Raw genomic sequence first — 24,365 nt, forward strand, 5'->3', positions numbered from 1 at the left:
GCTATTAATATCTGCACAATGATGAGCACAGTATGGCTAGATAAATAGGCGGAATTACTTCTTATCTGAAATATCGTCACATTTGACTAGTAGGATGAACCCAAATATAAACAGAGTGGATAAACAATTTGGTATGAAGTGTTACTGTTGTTTTTAATTATCCAATACCTATATATCAGGTGCTGAAGAGGCACAACTACTCATGCCACAGTCCGGGGTGCTTTGATAACACAGTCCACACTGCATTTTGCTGGTGATATTTTAACACAAGAACTGTCCAGGGGGAGGGGGAATTGAGGCAAACTGAGACATTTTCACACTGCGGATTTTGCACACTCTTCCGCAGAGCAAAAATATTCAGGCAAACGCCAGCGCGTGGCGGGACCCCACGACCCAGCGCCCCAGGCTCCACGGCCTCCCCCCACGCCCGGCCGACGGCACCACGCAGGCTCCCGCCGAGCACAACGGGGCACAAGAAGAAGCGAAACGCTGACTTGGGGACAGAGCGCCGTCCTGAGCTCCAGCCAGCTTTACCGTCACCAACAGAAGGCACAATTTTTCCCGAACTCCTAGGGAGGAGGAGGAGGAGGAATTTAATCTGCCCTCCTATGCGAAAGGGAGAGCCCCGCACTTCCACTTGACCTCTTTAACCTCCTAATCTCCCGGGACATGCGCTGCCCGCAACGAGACCAGCCAAAATGCACCCACGGACTCCCTGTGTTTCCTAAGGAGATGGTCACAACAACGCAAATGCCTGGCAGATACGCATCCAGCGAATTTATGGAAACAACGGATTCAGGAGCAGCTGACCTAAAAATGCAGGCTAGGCAAACATGCTTCGCTGGTGCTCAGGAGCATCGCAGGAACCAAGTTCGCTACAGATAAGCATCTACAAGTACTGCTCTCTCTAAGTAATTTTCCATCTTTGCATCTCACAGTTTCGAATTAAATCATCTTGAAAGGAGCCATTTGTGCTGCCTTTTTTTTTCTTTAAGAGAAAACCAAATTCCTATTTAAAACCACAGAGACAACACAGAAGATAGGATGTAAATTAAACTACAAAAATGTCATTTTAAAATAATTTTAAGGGAAAGATACAAACGCACAAATGTCTAAGAAATAAGTCTGAAAACACAGACCAGCAATCCAGCTTGTACTTGCAGCATGGGCTAAGCTCTGCAGCAAATACAGCACCCTCCTTAAAAGCACGCACTATTCAGCAAACCCTGGCGTACGCAGCTCGCGGCTCAGTATTAAAGAGCCAGACCAGATTTTTTAACTTTTGTTCTGAATTTCCTCCCTTATCTTTTTTTTTTATTATTAAGTCAGGATCTTAACATCACAGTAATGCCATTTGTGTATGCTTCCTAGAAACCATTATTTAAGGGCAGCTCTTGTTTCATACTCTGTTTATCTTCAAACTTATATTTAGAAGAACATTGTAACAGGGTGAGCTGCTCGCTAGTTTATTTTTAATTTGAAGATACAGCCACAAACTATGTTTGTGTGTCGCAGAACGTGGAAGTTAACACTGGATGCCAAGAAAGCTTAAGCACCACCAGTTACCGACGAGCTGATAGCATTAGGTTATTAGGTGATTATAGTTGCTGGTAACTTTGAACACAGATGTGATTTAAAGTGAAGAACAGAACTATTGAAAAAAACTGCATTTCTCTCCCCAAGAAAATAAGTTACGTTCTACATTTGAAGCAGCATGCTGGGAAACAAAGGCAGGGCTGTATCTAAAAAAGGAGAACGCACTGAAAGGAATATTATTAAGTGATTTACCTTGGCAACAGCTTTGCTTTCGGAATTATTGTTGGAATCCTTAATGCCGTTTAATGAATCTCTTCGCTGTGGGCATGGCTTCTTTTTGCGTGGTCTGCCTTTAAGATTTGGCGCTGAAAATTAATGAAGAACAATTTGAGCACACTGTCTTATACATGGATCCTTAACAGCTGAAAGCATAATAAATAATTCCCCTACAATCAGTCACAGAAATGTACACATCTGTCTATAGTAAATGCTCATTATGAGGTTCCCATCCTCCACGGGTTACATCTTGACACACTATATGTTTCTATATCATATTCCCCAAGGCTAATCTATTCTACTTTCGCATATCTAATTAATACAAAGTCAAACATCGGTCTCCAAAGGACACAGAGAGAAAGCGCAAATATTTCTCAATGGTACGAAAAGAACAAAATTGAATATTAATAGGGTACTTTGCATTAATCAGCCTCCTGCATTTATTATAATTATTTTTAATCTTCAAGTAGGAGTACTAACTAGCATTTTCAACTTTGGGAAACATCTGTTTTTGGAAATGTTCTGAAATATTACAGCTCCTCACAGTTCCAAGAAATGTTTATATATCCTGTCACTCTTGTCAAAGTTCCTCTAAAAAAGTAAAAAAAAAAAAAAAAAAAAAAAAATTACCTGAGTCCTGAAACGGATCAAAAAACTTAGCAACGTGTTCTAGGAGGAGACCAGCACCGAAATAAGTGATGGATTGTTTCACAGGGCTTAGACACCATACATGTAAATTAACATGAACCACTTTTGTTTTTGTCCAATTCTTAGGATGCTTTGCTGAAAGAGCTCTGAAATAACACACTGCCTAAATCCAAACCATGCTGAGCCATAGCTAGAATAGGATATGGATTATAGCGAAAAAAAATTCAGATTCATCTTTCGATAATGATGTTACAATGCAAATTATGATCACATACAGATATACTAGATAAAGCAGCTGTTTGCTCATCCTGACGTGTCCTGCCTGTTTGCAGATTTAAAAATCAGTCTCCGACTACCAGAGCAACATTTAAAATGATAAACAATCATTAACTAATGACTGTGCTGAAGAAGATAATTTGCTGTAAACCTTTAATTTCTAGGTAACCATTGTTTTCATTACTTAAAGGGCTGATTGGAACAATGTCAGAAATCCAAACACCACAAACCTCTGGAGTGCCTCCTAATTGTTTCTAATCTCACATTTGTCACACAGTAAGCCAGTGGTTTCAGGACATTTTACATTTTAATTAGTTTGCAAACACAATAAAGGGTGCTAATTTGATTTTATAGTTTGAATAACAGTGTCATATTTGGTCTGCTTAAAGAAAAATAAAAGCCACGGGTTTAAGAGCAAAAGTCCACCAGACACATCCTTTTTCTTCCCCCGGCACTGACAGGCACTGAAAATACATGCGTGTGTGCAAGTCCGTATTTGGGTAGAGACAAAAATGTAGGTTTAACTCCCTGCACAAATCTCTCCGCGCATCTCCAGCGAAGCACATTCGGCTCCCTGAAAAGTGCTGCAGAAAGCGACGCGGCAGTCGCCGTCGCAGGCTAACATGCACAAGCAAACAAAGAGAGAAAGGAATTGTTACCCATTCCAGCCGACCAACATCTGCCTGATTTATATCTGCCCTCATGGGTGCCGCCGTGCGCCTGCCCACCGCCCCGCCGCCGCCGCCCCGCGCGGGTCTCAGCCGCAGCAACGCGCCCGCCGCGATTCGCCCGGGGCTGGCGACCCCCCCGCCGCCACCGCCCGGCCCGCGCCGCCCCCGCGCCCGAGCCCGCTCCCGCCGTCACCCTGGCGCCCTGCCATCCCATCACCCTGCTGCCCCACTACCTGCTGCCCCATCACCCCGCCGCCCGGTCACCCCAACACCCTGTCACCCCATCACCCTGCTGCCCCATCACCTTGCTGCCCCATCACCCAGACATCCTGTCACCCCATCACCCTGCCACCCCATCACCTCATTGCCCCATCACCCCGCTGCCTGTCACCCCAACACTGCATTGTCCCATCACCCAGACATCCTGTCACCCCATCACCCTGCCACCCCATCACCTCATTGCCCCATCACCCTGCTGCCCCATCACCTTGCTGCCCCATCACCCAGACATCCTGTCACCCCATCACCCTGCCACCCCATCACCTCAACACCCCATTGTCCCATCACCCCGCTGCCTGGTCACCCCAACACTGCATTGTCCCATCACCCAGACATCCTGTCACCCCATCACCCTGCCACCCCATCACCTCAACACCCCATTGTCCCATCACCCAGACATCCTGTCACCCCATCACCCTCCTGTCCCATCACCTTGATGCCCCATCACCCCAACACCCCATCGCCCCAACACCCTGCCACCCCATCACCCTACGACCCTGCTGCCCCACCACCCTGCCATCCCATCACCCTGTCACCCCATCACCCCGCTGGCCCTTCACCCCACCACCCCGTCACCCTGCGGCCCCATCACCCTGCCACCCTGCTGGTCACCCCACCGCACCATCACCCTGTTACCCCGCCGCCCCTGCACAGCCCCCGCTGCCGCAGCCCCCGCGGGTGCTTGTCCCGCGCGACCTGGACGCCGTGCACCGATGCTCAGCGGCGGACGCCCCCGCCGTGCCACTAGGACCCCGCGGCAGAGGACACCGAGGAAACCAGCAACGCTTCCTCCAGTTCCCGCACCCCAGCACAGGCGCTGGAGCGCTGACCCCCGCGCCCGCGGCTCCGCGACACAGCCACGCACAGGCAGCGGGGAGACGCCGCTCAGCTCGGAGCCAATGCACTTCTGTGCGAATCACTTTTTCTTTTTTTTTTGGTAATAAAGAAACTAGTTCAAGGCTCGGTGTTTTCCAAACATACGTGTCAGCCCGCGTTTTGGCACTGCACTTTGTATCACATTATAAAGCACTCCTAATGTTTTGCTTAAAAGCTTTAAAAGCAAAAAAGGCATTTGTTACTGAATTCCAGGTATATTGAACTTGCATATAAATACTGTTTGAATTGGAGCATTCGACGGCAGACCTGGCACAAAACCTCTCTGAAATCAGGTTTTTTGCATTCTTGCAGTTGCTAAGGAGTTGCGGTAGAAAACGCCTGCGCGCAGAACGCTCGAGGACGGGCTCCTCCATGGCACACTGGCACTTTAAATCGCTTTAAACCATTTCAGATCAGACACGCCATTAACAAAAAAGCAGCAATATGAATTAATACCAGAAGAGAAGGCCCTTGCCTCTAATATCTACTCCATAAAAGAAAACAGTTGAAATAGTTCCATTCACACTTGAAACAAATCCATTAACATTTGCTCCCCAAACCATTATAAGTAAATGCATTATCCTAAGATTATTTATATTTCAGCTATATCCATTTTATTCTCTTGAGCAAGGCAATATGACTAGGACTGAACGAATAATTTATAACGAGGCACATACTTATTTTAATTTTGCCTTATTTTTTTGTTTCGCTTATGGCATATTCATGAGCACATTGCAGATTTCTTGAATTTGTTATTGATAATTTCTTTACAGCAATTTTACAAACTTGTGGCTTAATCCAAATCAGTTTTCCTGATAATATTGGCTGCCCAAGATGTACTGGCTAGTTAAGTGGATGTCCCATGTCTTCTCCTGCTCTCTGGCTGAAGAAGGACTTCTGGCATGAAAGCTTGAGAATATCTGAAACAATTCCATTTCTCTAAACGCTTGTGCATGTGGCTTTCGAATCCACTTTCTGCAAGCATTCGTGCCAGTGAGAACTGATAACTTGCACATTCCCAGAAGGTGAGAACATAAGCAAAGCAAATTAAAGTAAAAAAATATGAATAAATAAGTATAGAAAAATGTTTGCATTTATTTGCCACCTCCGTAGTCAATATGCCTGAAATAGGAATATGACAGATACGACATACTACCAGTTTAAATAAAATACTTTTTTCCTTGTGCCTTTGACAATGTTTGCTTTCGCCAATTTGTGGAGTTCTTTCTTTCTTTCTTCTTCCCTATGTAATGAAGCGAGAGGGCAAAACTCAGCTATGGAAATGCCCGCCGGAGCCCCGCGGGAGGGCACAACGCCCCGGGCGCCGCTGGCCACCACGCTGGCCGGCACCGCGCTACGCGGTGGCGTTTTCCACGGAGAGTTACTGGGAGGATCTGGGAACGGCAACACCTACAGCCGCTGGAGCCCAAACAATCTTAAATAGATTAAGACCTTAACTACAGACCTCTAGTTCAGACAGTAAGGGTGGTACCCGTACTAGCTATCTAAAGCCACTTTTTGCCTCTGCTTAGGTGTGACGCAAAGGATCAACATGAGGAGCACAGGTTCCCCATACAAACAAGGTGTGGGATGCGAGTCAGACCGCCTACACGCCTGGAACGGACGTGTGACAAGACGGCGGGGGAGCAGAGGTGCTGTGCTCCTGCGGGAGCCAGCTGGGCACTGGCAGGGCTGTGAGGAGCGAGGGACACCCTGTACGGGACCGGTGGCTCCAGCCCTGAAGGTTCAAACCTGTGGGAGCGAAAGACGGCATTCGTCCACTTACATTCAAACATGAGCCTAATGCCTTCCTCGGTCATGGACCCTCTTCTCGAGATCATCACCAGGTCTGCTAGTCACCACGAAAGGTACGTTCCCTTACGAGAACGACAATGCCCAAGAAATGATCGTCCCTGCAAAATTCACCATTTAGATAGCACCCCGGAGCACAGCGGGGCGAGTCTGCAGCAGAGGAGCGACTTCACCTGCCGAGTCCTGGCAAACATTTCAGGTATGACCCGCTAAAACACGCCCAGCTGCCAACGCGCTAAGACCGAGCTAACACACCTGGTGATGCAGGGTGGCACCGGCACCGGCCATGACGTGAAGCGACGGAGCGCGAGGGCAGGCTTCCCACCTCAGGATGACGATCCTTCACATCCACACCACCGCTCCGCCTGCTACTTTTGCCCATCAACAGGAGCTGGGAGGGACCGCTTCAGCGCTCTGTGGGTGCCAGTCCCTACCAGCGTGCTGCTTCGCTGTTTCCCTGAGCACTGAAGCAGGCCGGTGTCCTTTAAAACAAGCTGTCCTGCAGCAAAATCACTGCCGGCTTGCAAAGCTGCTGACTTCCACAGAGGGAGCCGAGGCTACTAACGTGGGGTTTTACAAGGAATCGGACAGGAATTCAAGATGAATGCAGATGTAAGGCAAACGCAAGCATTGGTAACTGTAAGGAACAAGAGGCGTCATTATTAACCAGCACGCATGTGGGGAGGATTTTGTTTTCAGCTGATCTCCTCTTGGTGGTAGAAGTCTTGTGCTCCCGATTAAGTGAAAGCGTGTGAAATGGATATGTCACGAATATCAACAGTTACACAAGCCATGATGACAACCATATCTTAACAACTCTTCCCATTCTGGAATATGTCTTACTGCCATTTCAGCTATGAATTCTCAGGGAAAAAAAATTATTTATATGAATCTACCCAGAGACTCGAATGTTTTTTTTTCTCAATATCTGAAAGAGACTCGGGTGTGATCTGCAGAAGATCACCCAGAGACCGCAGCTTGCCATCTGACTTGAAGGGTCAGCATCTCTGGGAAGACTGAGGAAAGTTAACTCGTGGTCACTGCCACAGAGCAGGACACACTGAGCCTGGCCAGCAGGCACTCGCTCATCCCTGTGCTGACGGAGAGCGAGGGCGAGCAGCTGCTCTCCTTCTCAGCACCCCTCGGGACTGCCCAGAAATGCTTTCTCCACCCACAGGTGAGCAAAAGGAGCAGTCGTGCTCTTCACCTGGTGGGGAGTGAAAGGAAAGGTAAGCTTCACAAGCTGCCACCGCCTTCTCCTTTGGGCAAAATGCTCACACACATGCCTGCCTTTACAAAAAGTATTTAGCCCACAAAGTGATTTAACTGCTCTCACTAATCTGAAATTAAGATTAAATCGCTCTGTTCTTCTTCGATGGAAACTGTACCTCACCTCCACCTCTCCAGGCTGTGGTTAAGCTCTGTGGTGCTAAAACACCAACAACGTCCCATGTGTTTTTATTACAAACTGACAATCCTGACAGGTTAAACGCAAAAACTGTGTTGTGCATGGCACTGAGAGTTAAATTATCTGCCAATGTAGACTGAAAAATCTTCACTGACTTAAATTTACTCCAGAAAGAAGCTGACCCAGCAATCTAGATGTCCAAAGCCTGTTGTAGTGAGCTGTCTACAGACCACCATGATCAAACAACGGGAATCCAGAGGCACCTGCTGCAGCGAATTAACAAATAGATGTTGGAGATAAGTCACACTCAGTAGCAGGCTCTGACCCAAAAAGCAGAAGAACCACAAAAAAAGAAAAAAAAGGGGGAAAAAAAAGAGGAGCTTGGTATTAATGCTGCTGAGACCAGCTAGATCTTTCCAACAAGCTGGGGGACACCTCTACACTCATGAAGCCACAGAACAGCATCATTGCTCAAAAACTTCATCCTCTTGGCCTCCAGCACTCTCATCGGCCTGTGTGTGCACCGGGATATTGCAGGTGATCAAGAGGGGACAGAAGGTGAGGACATGGAGAAAGCTCTACTGCCACCTAGTCAGAAAACCTGCAAGACTGTGGCCACTGTTGTCTGGCCATTACTGCCTTCAGCTGATCAACCTTCAGGAATACTGCCTGCTCAGCAGGGCACGGGAGAGGAGCGTTTCCAAGCCTCATCACCTAGCACAGCTCCCAGCTCTGGCTTAAACATGGAGATGCCAAATTCTCTGTAGGGAAGAGAGAAAGACCTGAGAACAAGATCCACGGTCACGGTGTTGGGGTGCCTGGCTTAATCAGGTTAGTGTTACAGTAGAATTACCTTTTTCTTGGAGTGCGATTATTATCGGAAGTCCAGTGAGTTCAATCCTCCCCATAACACTGTTCTCTAGATGCATATGTTTTGACTGATGTCAAAGATGTGTTGTTATAGGGAGGGTGTTAAAAAAAAATAGTGGCCTTCACATAGTTGAGGTCAAGCTACGTTGGCACTTTGTCAACATCAGTGGTGTAGCCAAGAGCTTTTAATGAGCAAGGAATGCATTACCTCATTTGTCATACCTGGATCACTTACTCATGCTGAGTCCAAAATAACCTTGGACCTTGTTGGCTGCTCAACAAACCATGAGAGTAAACAGTCCTGTACTCATGCCTAAAACATGCATCTTTTTCTTGCTCAGTCCACGCTACTTACTCTAGAGAACACCTAAGCAATTGTATCGCCCACGATCAAAGTCCTTGCCTTTTCCAAGCCTCTCTAATCTCCGTAACTATTTCCTGATATGACTTCTGATCCTGGCTTGCAGGTCCTACAGTTTCTCAGAAAAAACTTGAAAACTGGGAGAAAAAAGAAATAGGCAAAGAAGGCCATCACTGTATTTCGCAGTCACAGGAATGTGCCGTGATAGCTGTTCAGCACTGCTAATGCACTTACAACTTAGACTGCCAACCAGATCCTGGCTGCCTGTTGTTTTTACGACCATGTTTCAGCGCTGTGGAAGGATGGAGAGAAGGGAAGAAGCATGGATATTTTTGCCAACCGCAAGAGTACGACTATACAAGAAAAACAAACGAGCTTGTGAAGCTGTCCAGGGCCCTCACCAAGGAAGGGACAGAGGAAGGTCTGGGCCCACATCCAGGGTGGGCCTACACAATTGAGCAAGCCCTAAACATGAGAGGTGGGAGTGCACCAGTGGGAGGTAATTATAAAGCTGGGGTTAAGATGGAGCACTTGAGGGTGCAAGGTGAAGTTAATAAACAGGGATGTATTGCAGTGCCGGGCTCAGAAGAGAGGTGCGCTCGTGTGAGACAAGCCACAGTTCACCTGCTGAACATATCAACGCTTTCCTCCACGTAGGACACAAATATCTCCTTGCAGAATCCCTTTGCACTGTACCAGTCCTTCATGCATCTTCCACTTTTCCACAAAGAAAAAGCGGGTACACCAGAATGCTTGGCCCTAGGCTGCAGAGCCATCAGAGGACACAGAGCAGACTCGCAGCCCTTCCCTCCTAGGCAGGTGGAAACAGCAGCACATGATCATGGAGCTCTACACGATTCGGGTGCGAAATGCAGGCTGAAGGAGGCATACGGAGGAGCCTGGGCATCAATGCAGACATGAGAAGAACGGTCCCAGGTTGGCAGAAAACCCACAAACCAACCATGCTGGCTGGCAGGTGGCAAACAGCTGGTGGCTGAGGATGTCCCTAGAGCAGCCTGGCAAAAGTTAGCTCTTGGCTGAAGACCATGCTTACATGTTGCACCTTTTAAAACGTAATGAATAGAAAGTTAACGGTTTTAATGGTTTTAACACTTACCCCTCTAGGGGGCTTCTGGCATTCTGCAGTATCTGAAAGTTAAGAAAAGCCTTTCGCTGTATTCAAGCACGCTCACAAGAACTGTTTGAAGGTTAGTGAATCACGCATACTGTTCTGGAGTATCAGCTGCTGCCTTGATGTCCTCTGCTCCACCTCCTTGCTCTCTCTCTGTCACCTCGCTGCCTTTTCTGCACTGAGTTCAGGGTCTTACGTTTCATTTATTTTCCTTCCATCCCTACAAGTTTATCGAAAAGCTTCTGCCTCCTGGAAACAGCATCCAAGTCGGAGCACCTGGGACACGCAGGGCCAGGACACACCGAGCGGCATCAGCAAGGAGACACAAGCTGTAACCAACCTAATGCCGCACCAAAGGGATGGCAATTAAAGCAGCCCGGAAAACAAAGCGAAGGATTATTTCTCAAGGAACAGACTAGGGTAAAAAAATCAGACCTTTGTTCAGGAAACAACACTATCAGTTGAATTTGGGGAAATCCTGAGCACACCTACGGCAGTCAGCAATGAACACCTACCAACAGCTAGTGCTCCAGCTGAGCTCTTCTGAAGTCACACACCCACACCTCTTTCCTACTCGAGCTGCACAGAAAACAATTTGAGTATTAAAAATATTTTTACTGAAGTTTTTCTAAATCCAAAAACTTGTTTATTCCTTCCTGTAGTTTACATGCTTTGTGGTTTTATAACCTAATGCGTCAGATTTGACCTGGAAACTGCAGGAAATGGCGAAGAACCTTGCCAGGGACACGAAGGATCCTCACTGCTTTCTAACCTGCTAGCTGAAAGAGCGGACTTGTGTAACCACTTCTGAGAGTTTTGTTTTGGAAATGAGATATCCCACGCTCCATGTGGGGAAAATCAATTTGCTACCTCTCTAAAGAAAACATTCCTCATTTGGAAGCGACTGAAACAGCCACTTCCTTGTGCGGATTAACGTGGAGACACATGACTGGCTGCAGACTGGGGTTTTGACCCCCCTCCTGCCCAGACAAGCTCCGAAGAAAGCAAAAAGGGGGTATTTTGCATGGATTACTGTTCAGATTATTACTATTATTAATAGAAAAGTTAGATGGACTGCAAATACCCGGTTGGGTAATTCTGCCAAGAGCTGAACGTTTTCCGTTTCCACTGAAGACCGTGCCCAGACTGAGGACCAGGCTTGCGGTCTCGTTTTCTTCATTTCAATGGCGCTGGAAGTTAAGACTTTTGTATGGACTTCTTTTGCCCTTCTGACATATTTGAGTTTTAAAAATGGAAGAAGGGTTTTTTTGACCAAATCTATACGTAAATTAGATGTCACAAAGTATAGAAAATTGAAAACGGACGCTAACAACTCTACAGAAAAATCTATGCTTGACAAATACGTGACATTCAAGGAGCTTTTAGAGCAGATTAAAATAAGAAAAAAGCCCCAGTGTAGGCCTATTACTGACTACAGATGACAGAATTGTTATTAATGATTCAAAAAGAGGCAGAGGTGTTTGGTAAATATTTGTTCCATATTTGCAAAGAAGCCAGATGATACTCTTGTACAGGAATATAATTAAAGCCAGTCAATAGACTTGGCTTTACAGAAAATAGTTCTTAAAACAACACAAAAGAACCAAACAAAACATCTTATTTTGTACACTGAAACTACAAGCTTGATTAGCAAAACTAACTGCAGCCATGCAGCTAACCGAGATTCTGGTTAAGACAGTTGATTTAATACCAGGTAACATTCTGATTAAAAAATAGCGCTACATAATTTTATTCAAGCATACATTAAACAGATTAAGAGCTGGCTAAATGATAGCTCTAAAAGCCGGCATCAGTGGGGAATTCCTAGCAAACGTGGACTCCGCAGGGCTTGCTGCTAGACTCGATGATATGCAACATTTTCTTTGGTGAAATACACAGAAGTGCCCCACAGGAAAACCCACGACGACACAAGGACGGGCACCACGCTAACACTGAGCCACGCGAGGGAGCGGTCCCTGGGAAACCAGGCCATCGAACACAGCCCTCCTCAGCCTGGCTGCAGCGCGACCCCCCGGGCAAGGCCACCCGCGGCCCCGACCGAAGGGAGGTACGGTATCGCCCCTATATCGATGCACAAGGACGACCTGCTACTTGAATGAAGCACGAAAAAGAGCGAGAAACTGTTGGGACAAGGTGGCTGGAGGAAGAGCCTGAGCAGCCGCGGGCTCATGCGCTCAGCGCAGGGACGCACGGACGCTTGCGTGATACTGTTGGTGAGAAACTCCACGAACGTGGGAACAAGAACAGTATGCTACCACGTTACTCAGGACAAGGACCGGGAAGGGCGGGAGCCTTGATTCAGCAAAGCACGTGCCTAACCTGGGAAGACCTGGAGCTCGCAAAGACCTCTGGTGATGTCACCGGGGCTAGTCGCACCTTGGGCTGAGCCCATGCCAAGGGCTGACCACCACCAAGGCAGCAGGACCCTCCACACGCCTAGCGAGAAGAAGCCTCCAGCTCCGAACAAAGAAACTGCCGTATTTCAGCACAAAACGCCACGTGCTTGTGTGGCACCACCAGATCAGACACGGGTTCATCAAGTTTCACTTTCCCTTGGAAAACCGCAGCCCGTCGGCAGCCTCCAAGCCCTCCCCCCCAAGCCGCGTCCTGGCCAGTTGCACCTCATGGACCACGGTTTCCGCGTGAGGGTCACGGCAAGACCCAGAGCAGCACACATCTGACTCCTCAGAACAGGCTGGGTTTAAAAAGGGGGGGGGGGGGGGAAGCAAAGAGAGGAAAGAATGAGCGGGCACAAACCGATGATGCAACAGCCAGGACAAAAGCAGCGCAAACGCAGCAGCGCGGAGCGAAAGCGCGCGGCAGACCCATGCGAGCCGGCCAATCTCACCCAAAAGCAGCAAAACACACAAGGTACCAATATCAACAAACTTCCCATTAGAGAGCTTTAGGAAATAAAAGGCAAATAAGAATGCACTGCAAATCTTAAGACGGCTTTCCTAGCAATATTTCTTTTCTCTCCAGCAAAAGCTAGCGTTTGTTAAATTGCTGTCTAGCAGAGTCAGCAGTACCCAATGGAGACGTGACCTACATACCTCGGAAATACAATAGATATGTAACCAGTCATATCCATGTAGGTAGACAGATTAGACAGTCTAATAGACTGGTAAAAGATGGACACTATATATGAATCTAAACAGACAGAAATTCATACGAGAAGCATAAAATGGAAGGTTTCCTGAAACATTGCTTTTGGGAATGACAGCAGCAGGTAGGAAGCTATGAGCACCCCATCGCGCACAACATGGAATGACAAATATGTTATTAAACCCCTTGCATTTCCAGTTTGTAGCAGATTATTTAAGAACATAAAATCATTTCTTTTAGAGCATAAGAATCCTATAATTTTCTTTCCTTTCTCTTTTCCTTGCAGTCTACCACTGCACTGCAAAGTAACCGTGATTTGTTAGGCATACTCAGCCTGCGTGAAGATATTAGCAAAGTGGCATGCAGAAACGGCAGAGTAAGCTCCCCCCTTGATATCCCTTAACTTCCACCACGCTGAAGACCACTGAGGGGAACCAGGGGGAGACGGGAACAGCAGCAGCATCCTAAACCCTGCTCCCATTCAGCCCTCGGGCTCAGCAGGAGCGGTTTTTTGGCAAGGACCTTTGAAAAGCTCCCGCTCGTGTGGGCACCCTGTCGTAACGAACATAAAGAAATAGAGGTAAGTTGTTCCCACAGGGAGCTTGGGACAGAAACTTTGAGCTGCCCCCCACCATCCTGGGGACCTGCATCCACCTGAAACCGTGCAGTTTTTGGGGTGTGAGTGTGATGCTGATTTGCACTGCTGAACCGGGGAAGAAACGGCGTTTTTTCACCCGTGGCAGCTTTGTCAGGCCGCGTGCTCGTGGAAGGAGAGCCTGTGTATCTGCCAAAACACCTGGAAGATGGTGGTTTTGAAGTCCTGATGGCAATCTCACCTGCCCAGATTTAAATGAATATAAACCCAATAAACTTAGCATGATCACCCCGAAGGTAAACACAACCACAATCAAACCCATCTTGGTGTTACAGTCCCTGGAAATCTTCAGCCCTAAGAAAAAGCCAAATAAAACTGAGCGACCTTCATTAATTTATCAGAGCAGGGCAGGGTTGAAACCGAACACGAAGCCAGTTGTGCAATACTCTTTTGTAGTCAACGCCGGTTCTTCGGAAATCATCTGCGTGAATTAAGTGGAGAGACTATTAAACAATTTACACACTTCCTTGTGTTTCAGATGTCTAATTATAGCCGTGTTTGCCTCTCTCCGCAGAACTGCTTTATACCACATGGTATGCATATTTCAGCATCGAGCATTATTAACTCATGACCGACTGTCAGTTGATCATTATCTAACACATGGGGCCTACCAAAAAAGCCTTATTTGGGCAAAAGCAGACTTCTGAACCGCTCCGTCTATATTTTCCTGCACAAGAACTTTATTTGGATTATTATTTGCTGTCAATGGAAACTCGGAGGTTACATATGTGAAATCTGCAGACAGGAAAATAAATCCTTACCAAGTTTAAACACTTAGTTGATATTAAAACCATCTCCAGCTTTGTTAGTTTAAAGAAAACTCTCAGTTGCCCTCTAGTGTTACACGGCCGCCATGCAAGAAGGGCGAAGGGAAGGGTGCTAGCAAGAGGCAGGCTGAAGCTCGTCCGGGGGAAGGTCGCAAAATTTAACCTAATTTCGTATGACGTGATGTCCTGGACATGTAGCATTTCTCGTAAAGGAATGAGGGGGGATGCTTCAGCCTTCTGGTAATTTCCACGCTGTGGTCCGTTCGAGGCACGGAGCTTGCATAACGTTTGCCGCTTTAATTGCGGCGTGTGACACGCTGGTTTTATGAGCGAGAATCTCTGCAATCACTCTGCTTACTGCGCTCTATAAAGTTCATTCATAACTAAAAATAGCCTAATGCACAAACTGATTTAGCATTATACTGAAGCCGAGGAACATAGGGAGTCTGCAAGAATTCCCTAATATGGAAGAGAAGCTGAGTTTTCAAAAGAAGCAGTTTATTTGTTTCTGAAAATGGACAACATATGTAAAAGATTTAATATACAGAACCAGGTGTATATATAGCATAGATCTTCATATGTGCCCATTTTCATTCTATATAAAGACTTTATACAGCCTGAAACTATAAATTTAATAATAGATTACTAAATTAAGTCTGCACAATCACTTCATAAAAAATATCATTTCAATTTAAAATACAGCTGTAGGGGTTTGGACAATTTCCTGCATAATAGAGGCCCATCCCTGAAATGTAAATAACACCGCTATTAAAACAAGTCAATCAGGCACATCAGGAAAAAAAAAGAAAACGTACATGAAAACACAAATGCATTTTCCAGCCTATCCTAAGTAAGGATGCCAAACCTTTATGTTATTTGAATGCTGCTTTGATAAATCACTACTGCTTCAGGAGGCTTTATTATTTTTTTTTAATGTCCTGTTTTTCCTAACAGAAATCCAGAGCTGATTAAGTCTTAGCATTTTGACTATAACAAACCGCCAGGGTTTTGCAATAAGAATTATTCACTTCTTTCCTGTGTACCGTCAGCATTCTTAAAATAATGTTACTATAAAATTAAACAGTGTACTCTTCAGAAACACATGACGTTGCCTGTTCTGTTTTTTTCAGCTGCAATTGTGCAATTGAAAACTTCTCTTCTTTCTCAATGCCTTTTCCCCCAAAGAATACCTTTGATAGTCACAAGATTAGAAAAACTAGTTAGCTTTTTTTTTTTGAGACTTACAGGCCACCCGTAATATTACTGACTGATTACATAGTAAAAATGGCAAACACGACTTTATTTGGTATATACCCTAAGTTAATTATAAGGCTTTCTCTTTTTAATTTGACAAGACTGAAATATCACCAGAAGGACATATGGCAATTCGAAAAAAATACAACCAGGGAAAAGGCAAAACGAACATTTAAAAAGACAAACGATTGCATTTGCATAACCAGGTATTTATCAAGCACGCTCCTTCCCCGGAGGTCGCAGAGCACTTTGGGGCTGGGGAGGCGCTGGCAGCAGAGCCGCGGGGGCGGCAGCCGCCCTCCCCGCTCCCGAGTGCCGCCGCTCGGACCCAGCGGGGTGGTGGGACCCTGCTACAACAGGTCACAGCCCCCGGGCAAGCCGCGTCCCTTAGGGTCAGCCTCGGAAACGCTGAAATTACTACTGAAATGATAAGCAGAATATTACTGCTTTATTCCGAAGGGCATGGCCGGGGACAGGCTATCTGCTCGGGGCCGGCAGTGGCCCAAGGCGCTCCCAAGCCGTGGGGCTCCCGGGCTGCTCCAGCTCGGCACGCTGCCTGGGGCTGCGCCCGGCGGGACGGGGCACGGGAGGGCTGCGGGGAGGCTCGGAAAGCCTGGGAACGTCTTTCCTCTGCCTCATGAAACGTGCGGTGAGGACTTTATGGACTCATGCCGGTCAGTGCCCTCCTCCTGGTGGCATCTGGGAGGACTTTCCCACCGCGCTGGGGTCCTCGTTTCTGGTCCAGGCATTGCTCTGCTCCCCGACCCAGCAGCTCTGGTCCCATTTTTTCCTAGCAGCCTCCCCACGAGACACAGCCGGAGCAAGCTGTGTTTAGGAAGCCTGGCAAAGTGACACAAATGGGCAAAGCTTCCGTATATCTGCTTTTAAACAGACAAAAGTAGCTCCTTGACAAATCAGCACCTCTCCTGGATTTCCACATGCGCTCCTAAGGAGCTTTGGACTTCTGCTAAGGTGAATATGAAGATTCATTGACCCAAGAGATAAATATTGACTGAGGAAAAGCAAAGGTCAAACTGGTCAATATTTACTCAAGAAACTCTACATCTTGATGTACTGTAACACACACTCTGAACATCTTCATCAGATATCTCCGGAGACCTTTCGTTATGAGTAAGGATTTCAAAAGTATCACCGCTTTTCCTCTAAAATCTATACTTTAAAAAGAGAAACCCGTCTACGCCCACTGCGAGGGGCAGCTCTGCAGGAGCGCGGCGCGGGCGCAGGCGGCGGTGTTTATTTACGAGCGCCATCTCGCCAGGCCGCATTCCTGCGCCCGCGCTGCCGACCTCCAAAGACGCGCACAAGACACGCTTTGACTCATCACATGACAGCATCGCAGACTACCAGCAACGAGCACTTCTTCCTGGGTAAGGATTTACACGCTCCCTTCCCTCTCTGTCTCAAATACCCGTAATTTAAGGCTGAAATTTAATCTCCGGCTCCAAATTCACACGAGGAATTACTTGGAGACAATGTCAATCAAGACCTTTGGGGGAGTTAGTTATAGTCCTATTATTTACTGTGGCAAGTATATTAGTCCTATTATTTATCTAGGGTTTCAAGCTCACTGCCTCTTTTCTAGCAGTCTTCCACCACGCTATTTTTGTCTGAAGCCACAGTGTAACTGACCCTTCTTTCCACAGAGCACGATTGTTTAAAACAAAAATTCCAAGAAATTCATAAAGACTAAGTTTTTCCAAAGAAGCCCAAGGAAGGTAGACACCCAAATCCTCTGGCACATCAGCAAGGTTAGTCACTTAATTCCCCCGGGCACCTTTATACAGCCACTCTGAGCACACGGGAAGGTAGAGACCCTTTCCTCCTCCTCCGTCCATCCAAATTCAAAGGGTCTAACGTGGCAGGTGACCTCCCATTTCTAACCTCTGTCTCTACTACTAAACAGTCAAACACAGCACAGGTTTGTTGCAGTCACCATGGAGACCAGTTAGTTTTGAATCAAGCACAAACTGTTGCCATTTTTATGGGTTTTGAGTTTTTTATGTGTTTTTTATGTGTTTTGAGCCTGCTTCGCTCCTCCCACCCTGCCTTTCCTCCATCTTCACTGGCAAATCCCTGGGAAGCCGCTGGTGAGCCCCATGGGCACCTCAATGCCGGCAAGGGCAGCGGGGGCCTCCCGTCCTCGGTGGCCTTCTCTTACCCTTGGGAACCAAAAGCACTGTAAGAGGTCAGGCCCCACGACGCAGAAAGCACAAATGAAGTCTCTATTATGCTGATGAAAAATGCGAGACTTGCTTTATGCAATTTTGTAGTTAGGCCTATTAGGGATGAAAGAATTAATCTGTTCTCTGTCAGCAGGAATAATAGGTAGGTTGTGGGCTCGTGTCTGCAGCAGCATGAATGGGCCACCAAGGGCTGTCAGCGGAGGAGAGGCAGCACCGCGGCCGAACAAAGGGGAGCCAGGACGGGAGCAAGCGAAACCGAAGAGCCTGACACGCAGGACTGAGGTGCGGGAGGACCGGAACAGGGCAGAGCGCGGGGGAGCCGGATCCCCGGCCACCGCGCACCCAGGCACAAGCTTCCCTCCTCTGCTTGGAGCCACCTCCACCGCCACCACCAGCTGGCTCAGAGCCACGCTCCCGCTGGGCAAAGGCTCTCCGGCATCGCTGAAAACGTCACCCAGCCACCCGACTCCCGGAGCCGTGCAGCCCCTAGCAGGACGACTCCTGCACGCGCAGAAAAAGACGTAGGATTTCCACAGCCCAAGCCCGCGGCCTCCCTGCGCCGAAAGCGCAGACGGCTGGGATCGAACAGTCCCAGAGACGCACACGCCAAAAGCTAGCTTTTCCCACCACTCTGTGACAGGTATGTTATTTCCTTTAAAAGAATATCAGGCCTCGCTAAAAAATCCCCCTGCTCCTGGAACCGTATGCAACCCCTAATGTGGAACTGAAGTCTAAATTCAAAGACCAATTAAAAAAAAAATCAATGAAATGCTTTTATGAAACAGGAGATTGATCTGCAGCTTAAAACTTCCAGTAATGTAATATTTTAGAACTTTAATAAATAATGCTTTTATCTTGATTGCAAAATAATACCCTGCCATGAAAACACGGAGCAGAGGTAGGAAACTGTTCGACAAGAATTAAAATGTCACACTTTGCATAGAGTGCAGCATTACCATTATTGGTGAAACACATTTTTCAAACTTGTTAACACAAAATTAACAATTACATACATCACTTAATTCTATAAGTGCATATCCCTTGAAGTACCCATTAGCTAACCATGCCTAGTTCAGTTTTAATATACATGCAGGCTTTGCAGCACAGAGGGGATGTAACTATGCGAGCGCTGGCACAGTAAACCCTGAAATGGCAAGTGCTATTAAATTGAGATGCAATCACGTTGAAAGGGAAACATTAACAAACAGCAGACAATTGAGAAGAAAATACAGGGCGCTTGTGTTCTCATACATGTGCTTCAAAACCTTATATAACTATTCATTGTCTATTGCATCTGGCCATGGGCCCAGTTTGTTCTATGCTATGCTATACTAATTTTATAATAATAAACTGTTACACAAGCTTTATGCAGTCATGCATATGAAGAGGTTGTGGAAGACATTACATTTGATTATCTTTCACGCAAAGACACCATCTTGAAATTAAACACAGCCTTGTAGAAATATGCATGAGTTTAAAAAAGAAAACAAATGCAAGTATATCATTAAAAAAATAAAAGAGAGAGAGAAAAAATCCTCTCAAAAAAGATAGGTTAGACTTGAGAACCTTTTCCTCCTCTGAATCTCACCTTCACATTACGCACGACAGATGAATACGACTAATCCCATAATACAATGCAAGAATGTGCATGTTCCTGGACTAGATTCGTTTGAACACAATCAGTGATTTTGGAAAAATATGCCTTTTTTTTTAATACACCTCCTTTTGGTAAAAACAAGGCAAAGCAGTTTACAAAGCCAAAAGGAATGCGTGAAATAGCTGGGGTTTAAAAACCCTTTCTGCTGTTTTTGCTTTAGCATGAACCAACATGAACCACTAAGATGCTTCAGTTAACATTCATCTGTAGCAGAAAACAATTCCTAGGATAGGAGTTGGAAAAGTTGGGGATGAGAGAGACAGGGCACAAAACAATATCCACCGTACGAAGCAGATGCGATCCAGAGAAGGCATTTCATATTCCACATTTGTCTGTGGAATTGTCTGAGAATTTTCTGCTGGACATTATTTCCAGGTTTATCACAGTGGTTCAGAACTGGCTATATTTAGTCACTGACCAGTGCCAGAAAGCACTACCAGACTATAGGATCATGGCATATTTTAAGTCTGATATCTCATCAACCATCAAGACCAGAAATAAATGCCTTTTACTATCAGGAAGAGTGGAAGCCTCAGATCTCCAAGATATATAAGTGATCTTTTTCAGCTCTGCTAAGTCACAAGATATCAACCTCAAAAAATCACATTATTCTGATTACCATTGTGCCTCTCCTGCTTCCCCACCACCCCCTACATATTTTGATTTCAACATTTTAACATCTAATCTAAAAAACTCCACTAAAGCTAGTGAACCAGTGTTTTATGTGGGGCCCCTGAGGCACTTCCACATGCAAATAACAGCAACACATACCAAAAGCGAAGCAACAGCAGTCCAGTGGCACAGAAGGCAACGGGTGCAGGAGCAAATCCCCAAAAGCTTCGGCACCAGATTCTGATCTAAATTACATCAGTGTAAATCCCAAATAATTGACTTCGATGGATTTACATGAGTGGAGCACAGATCGTAATCTTGCTCTTAACTTTTACTTTTGAAGTAGAGATGGTCAAAAACAGGATTCGTTATCCAACGGGAAAAAGGCAGAGTTTCATCACTGGCTTCTGTTCTAACTGGGACAGGCGGTCCAAAAAGTTCTGAACAACACTAATGGGCGACAATCGGACCGCAAAACACCACAACACCGCGGCCCCGCAACAGCACCACCACCAAGGGGACCATGGAGCACCACCAAACCCTGGCCAGAGAGAGGGGCAGGCACCGGAGGCCACCAGCCTGGCACCTCTGGGACCCTCGCCTGAACCTCCCTTACTGCAGAGTTGTTCCCAAAAGGAGTATTTCAACTCAGTGAGACAGAGTTCAATCCATTCAACCCAAAATTAAACATTTCATTTCAATCTTCTTGATGAAAACTAAAAAAACCAACCCCCCCCCCAAAAAAAAAACAAATCTAGAGTGGCCGTGGGGAGTTACTGCAGAAAAAAATCCCATTTTACCAAAATGGCATCTTCTAATGACAAAAGGCATCAAGGACTTGACTTAGAAGGGTGAAAAAACCTCATGTGAGGTAAAAGTCATGCCAGAATTAAAATGGAAACAGAGGGGAAAAAAAGTGGGAAATCCGGTGGCAGCGTAAGAGCAGGGGTGGAGTTCAAGTCTCACACGCTGGGTTTATTTTGCAGCTAGACCCACCCCCCAAAATTTCCCCTAGAGTAAGGGAGAGCTGTACGTGTTCTCCACCTGCAGCTAGAATACAACAGGAGGTGGGAAAAGTTTCCTCAGCCATTAAGGAGGGTTTGCCTGTCTCCCATGATTTATTTCAACCATAGTTGCATTGTTTTGGTGGCGGCTTCCAAAACTAGCAGAGCCAAACAAACTGCAACCTCCTACAGCTGCATCTGGCTACACCACGGTACTAGTTACCTCAGCTCTGGATCTGAGTGACGTGCAAGCTGGAGCGCCTATCTGCTGCTTCAGAGCTGCCTAATTTTCAGGGATATTCGTGTTTAGACCCAAACAGTCAGCACAGCCCTAACGCCTTCTCTAGCTCACCTGCAACGGGAGCTGATGTTTCTATTCATTCATCTCAGCCTCCTTTGCTCTCCCGAATATTTCTGATGGTTGCTAGGCAACTATTGTTGAATACATGCATGAGGCATTAATTGTCTGAGCACTTTAAAAGAGGAAAATTCTTTAAAACTGAGGACATTGCCATACCAAAAATAGGATATTTCCTTTATAAAGGGCAACACTCGTGGCTGGGAATGTTGATGGCTGCAGCATGTCAGAGGCTAAGTGAGTCATGGAGATTACTCATATACAGCACACATCACAAAAGAAGTATCTTCGGGAGACCTTGTTTTATAATAAAGTTTCATTTTAAATAAAGTGCTTCAGATCTTGTTTCATCTTCTGACTGCTGTCATTGGGATACCATGCTCCGCATTTTCACTAGGAAATTAATGGCTTTGGGTCCCTCCACCGTTACAGCCGGTGTTAGAACGTACTGAACGTATCAGTTCGCTATCTCCTAAACCCGAAATGGCACCGGCAAGTATTCCTCTCTGCTGCACTTCAAAGGATACTATAGTCTCACTGCTGATGCCAAGTGCTCTGCGCTTCTTACCAGTAAATGTGGATTTCATTTTATAGGGTCTTTTTTCCAAAATACATTCCGATGTCATGATCAAGCTCCAAAGACAGTAAACACAGACTTCCATAAATTGACTTAAACTTCTAAACTAAACAACTGCAAGGATTTGCAGCTAGGTAATTTTTGTTTTTTCTTGTTTTATAACAAACCCATGTCTATTGTAACTAAACATTCACAATGTACATGTATTCAACCTAATTACAGGGTGCCTTTCAAAACAACCAACACCAAAAAAAACCCTAAAGAACCATCTTTTTTTTTTGGTAAATCAGTCAAATGATTATTATGGTTCATTGCAAAATCAGGATGGTATAAAGGAATGAGGGTCACTGTACTACTAATTCTGAGCTAAGAGCTGTTAAAGACCCTGGAAATAATCTTTTCTCTGTTTTTCAAACTTCTGTTCTGCCTCTGTAAAGATATGTAATGGGACACAGGCTTATCTAAGAAAAGTTCAGCTGAGGTTAGTGAGACTTGAAAGCTGAAGATGAAGTGACTTATTTAACTTCTGAAGTGAGAAACAGAATCAACACCTACTCAAAGTAAACATGCCACCCCATAGTAAAAAACTGTTTCCACTGGGTAATTACCTTTTTTTACTGCAGTTGCAAGTCCAGAACAGTGCTAATGGTACTGCGTGGCTCCTTAGCATCCTTTTGATGCAAAACCAGCAGTGTGTGCCAATGTCACCCATGTTAGCACGATGACCACCATTAGTCTCTTCACATACTTTCTTACCCTTTCTGTGGGTTGAAGCTGCTGATCTCAAACAAATTTCTCCCCTTCTACTAGTCACCTGTTGCAAACTATTTTAACTAATTAATTAAGTTGCAAAACTTTTTAATTAACATTCTCTTTGAAGCTATTACGCAAAGAGGTAAGGTGACCAAAGATGTCTGTGAAGGATCCTTAAAGAATCATGAAGTTCACACATGAAGTCTGTAAACGATCTTACAGTAGGCAACAGCATATTTAAATGAATATACAGACAGCCCTCTGAAGAAGGTCCTCCAAGGCAGACAACAGCTCGTGGTGGGTTTGAGACTGGTAAGAAGAACAAGGCTGAGATTCAAGACACAGGGTATTGATGGCCACCAAGACAGGCCCAGGCAATGAGGATGCTGGGGTTTAGTCCCTATCTCACCAACCTCCTGGGTAACCCTGGACAGATTGCTGTCTAACACTTGGAGCGTAAGCAACTTCTAGGAAGATTTTGCTTTATTGTATAATGAACACAAGATCCAGCAAAATCCAGCCTTTGCTGGCCCAGATGCTAAAAATGACACGTACTAATACAGCAGTGGTTTTCAAGGCCAGAACGAGTTAGTAGGATATTACTGCCTTGAAGACCTTCTGCAAATGCTGCCTATCAATTTCAGAGCAACCGTTGGATGAAGACAGCATCTTTCAGCTGAGTAAGGATCACGTCTGTTAGAAAGCAGTTTTGATTTAAAAGATTCGTGTAATAAAGAACCTAGGTTACTCCTAGCTACGTGGTTCCCATGGTTAATTACCCCTCACTGCTAAATAACTGTGTCTTATTTTCAGCATTAATTTAGCTGCTTCAACTTCAAAGCACTGGATCCTGCTTAGTGTCTGTTTGCCAAACTAAGGAACCCTCTGCGGTCACCGATCTTCTCGTGGAGACACTAGCAGATGGTGAGCAGGACCCTCCTTCGTCCTCTCCTGCATACACTGAGGGGATTGACATTCACCCGTCCTCCACTCAAAGGCAAGTCTTCCATGCCACGAACCCTTCTTGGGATCTTTTCTTAACCCTATCTGGTATTTCAATACGATGGGCAAAGCACGGGCATCAGAACCGAGCACAGCCAAGCTGAAATTGGGAAAAATATCTTTAATAAAGTATTCCTGCTCTCCCGTGATCCTCTGCAGCCTGTAGTTCAGAATAATACGTTTGAGTATTAGCGGTGCAGTTATCCCGTCAAATTGTATCACCCTTTTTGCAGTGAGCCATAATCATTTGA

General features: G+C 45.9%; 1 protein-coding gene and 1 long non-coding RNA gene across 8 annotated transcripts in view; one reads left to right on the forward strand and one right to left on the reverse strand.

The window, feature by feature from the left end:
- ARID5B (AT-rich interaction domain 5B) overlaps positions 1 to 24,365 on the reverse strand; it is a 104,297-nt gene that overhangs the window by 28,930 nt on the left and 51,002 nt on the right. For all 6 annotated transcript variants that reach the window (XM_064513703.1, XM_064513701.1, XM_064513700.1 and 3 more), the window contains one exon: positions 1,789 to 1,901. In XM_064513703.1, coding sequence (XP_064369773.1) covers positions 1,789 to 1,901 — 113 coding nt within the window. The remainder of the gene's footprint in view (positions 1 to 1,788; positions 1,902 to 24,365) is intronic.
- Positions 16,958 to 19,518, forward strand: LOC135328688 (uncharacterized). Of its 2 annotated transcripts, XR_010389657.1 has the most exons (4): positions 16,979 to 17,078; positions 17,227 to 17,335; positions 17,612 to 17,716; positions 18,285 to 19,518. It is a non-coding gene; the product is annotated as an uncharacterized LOC135328688 (long non-coding RNA). The 2 variants fall into 2 exon arrangements; XR_010389656.1 differs by having other exon boundaries at positions 16,958 to 17,335.

This window comes from Dromaius novaehollandiae, chromosome 6 (genome assembly GCF_036370855.1).
Source record: "Dromaius novaehollandiae isolate bDroNov1 chromosome 6, bDroNov1.hap1, whole genome shotgun sequence".
Lineage (NCBI taxonomy): Eukaryota > Metazoa > Chordata > Aves > Casuariiformes > Dromaiidae > Dromaius > Dromaius novaehollandiae.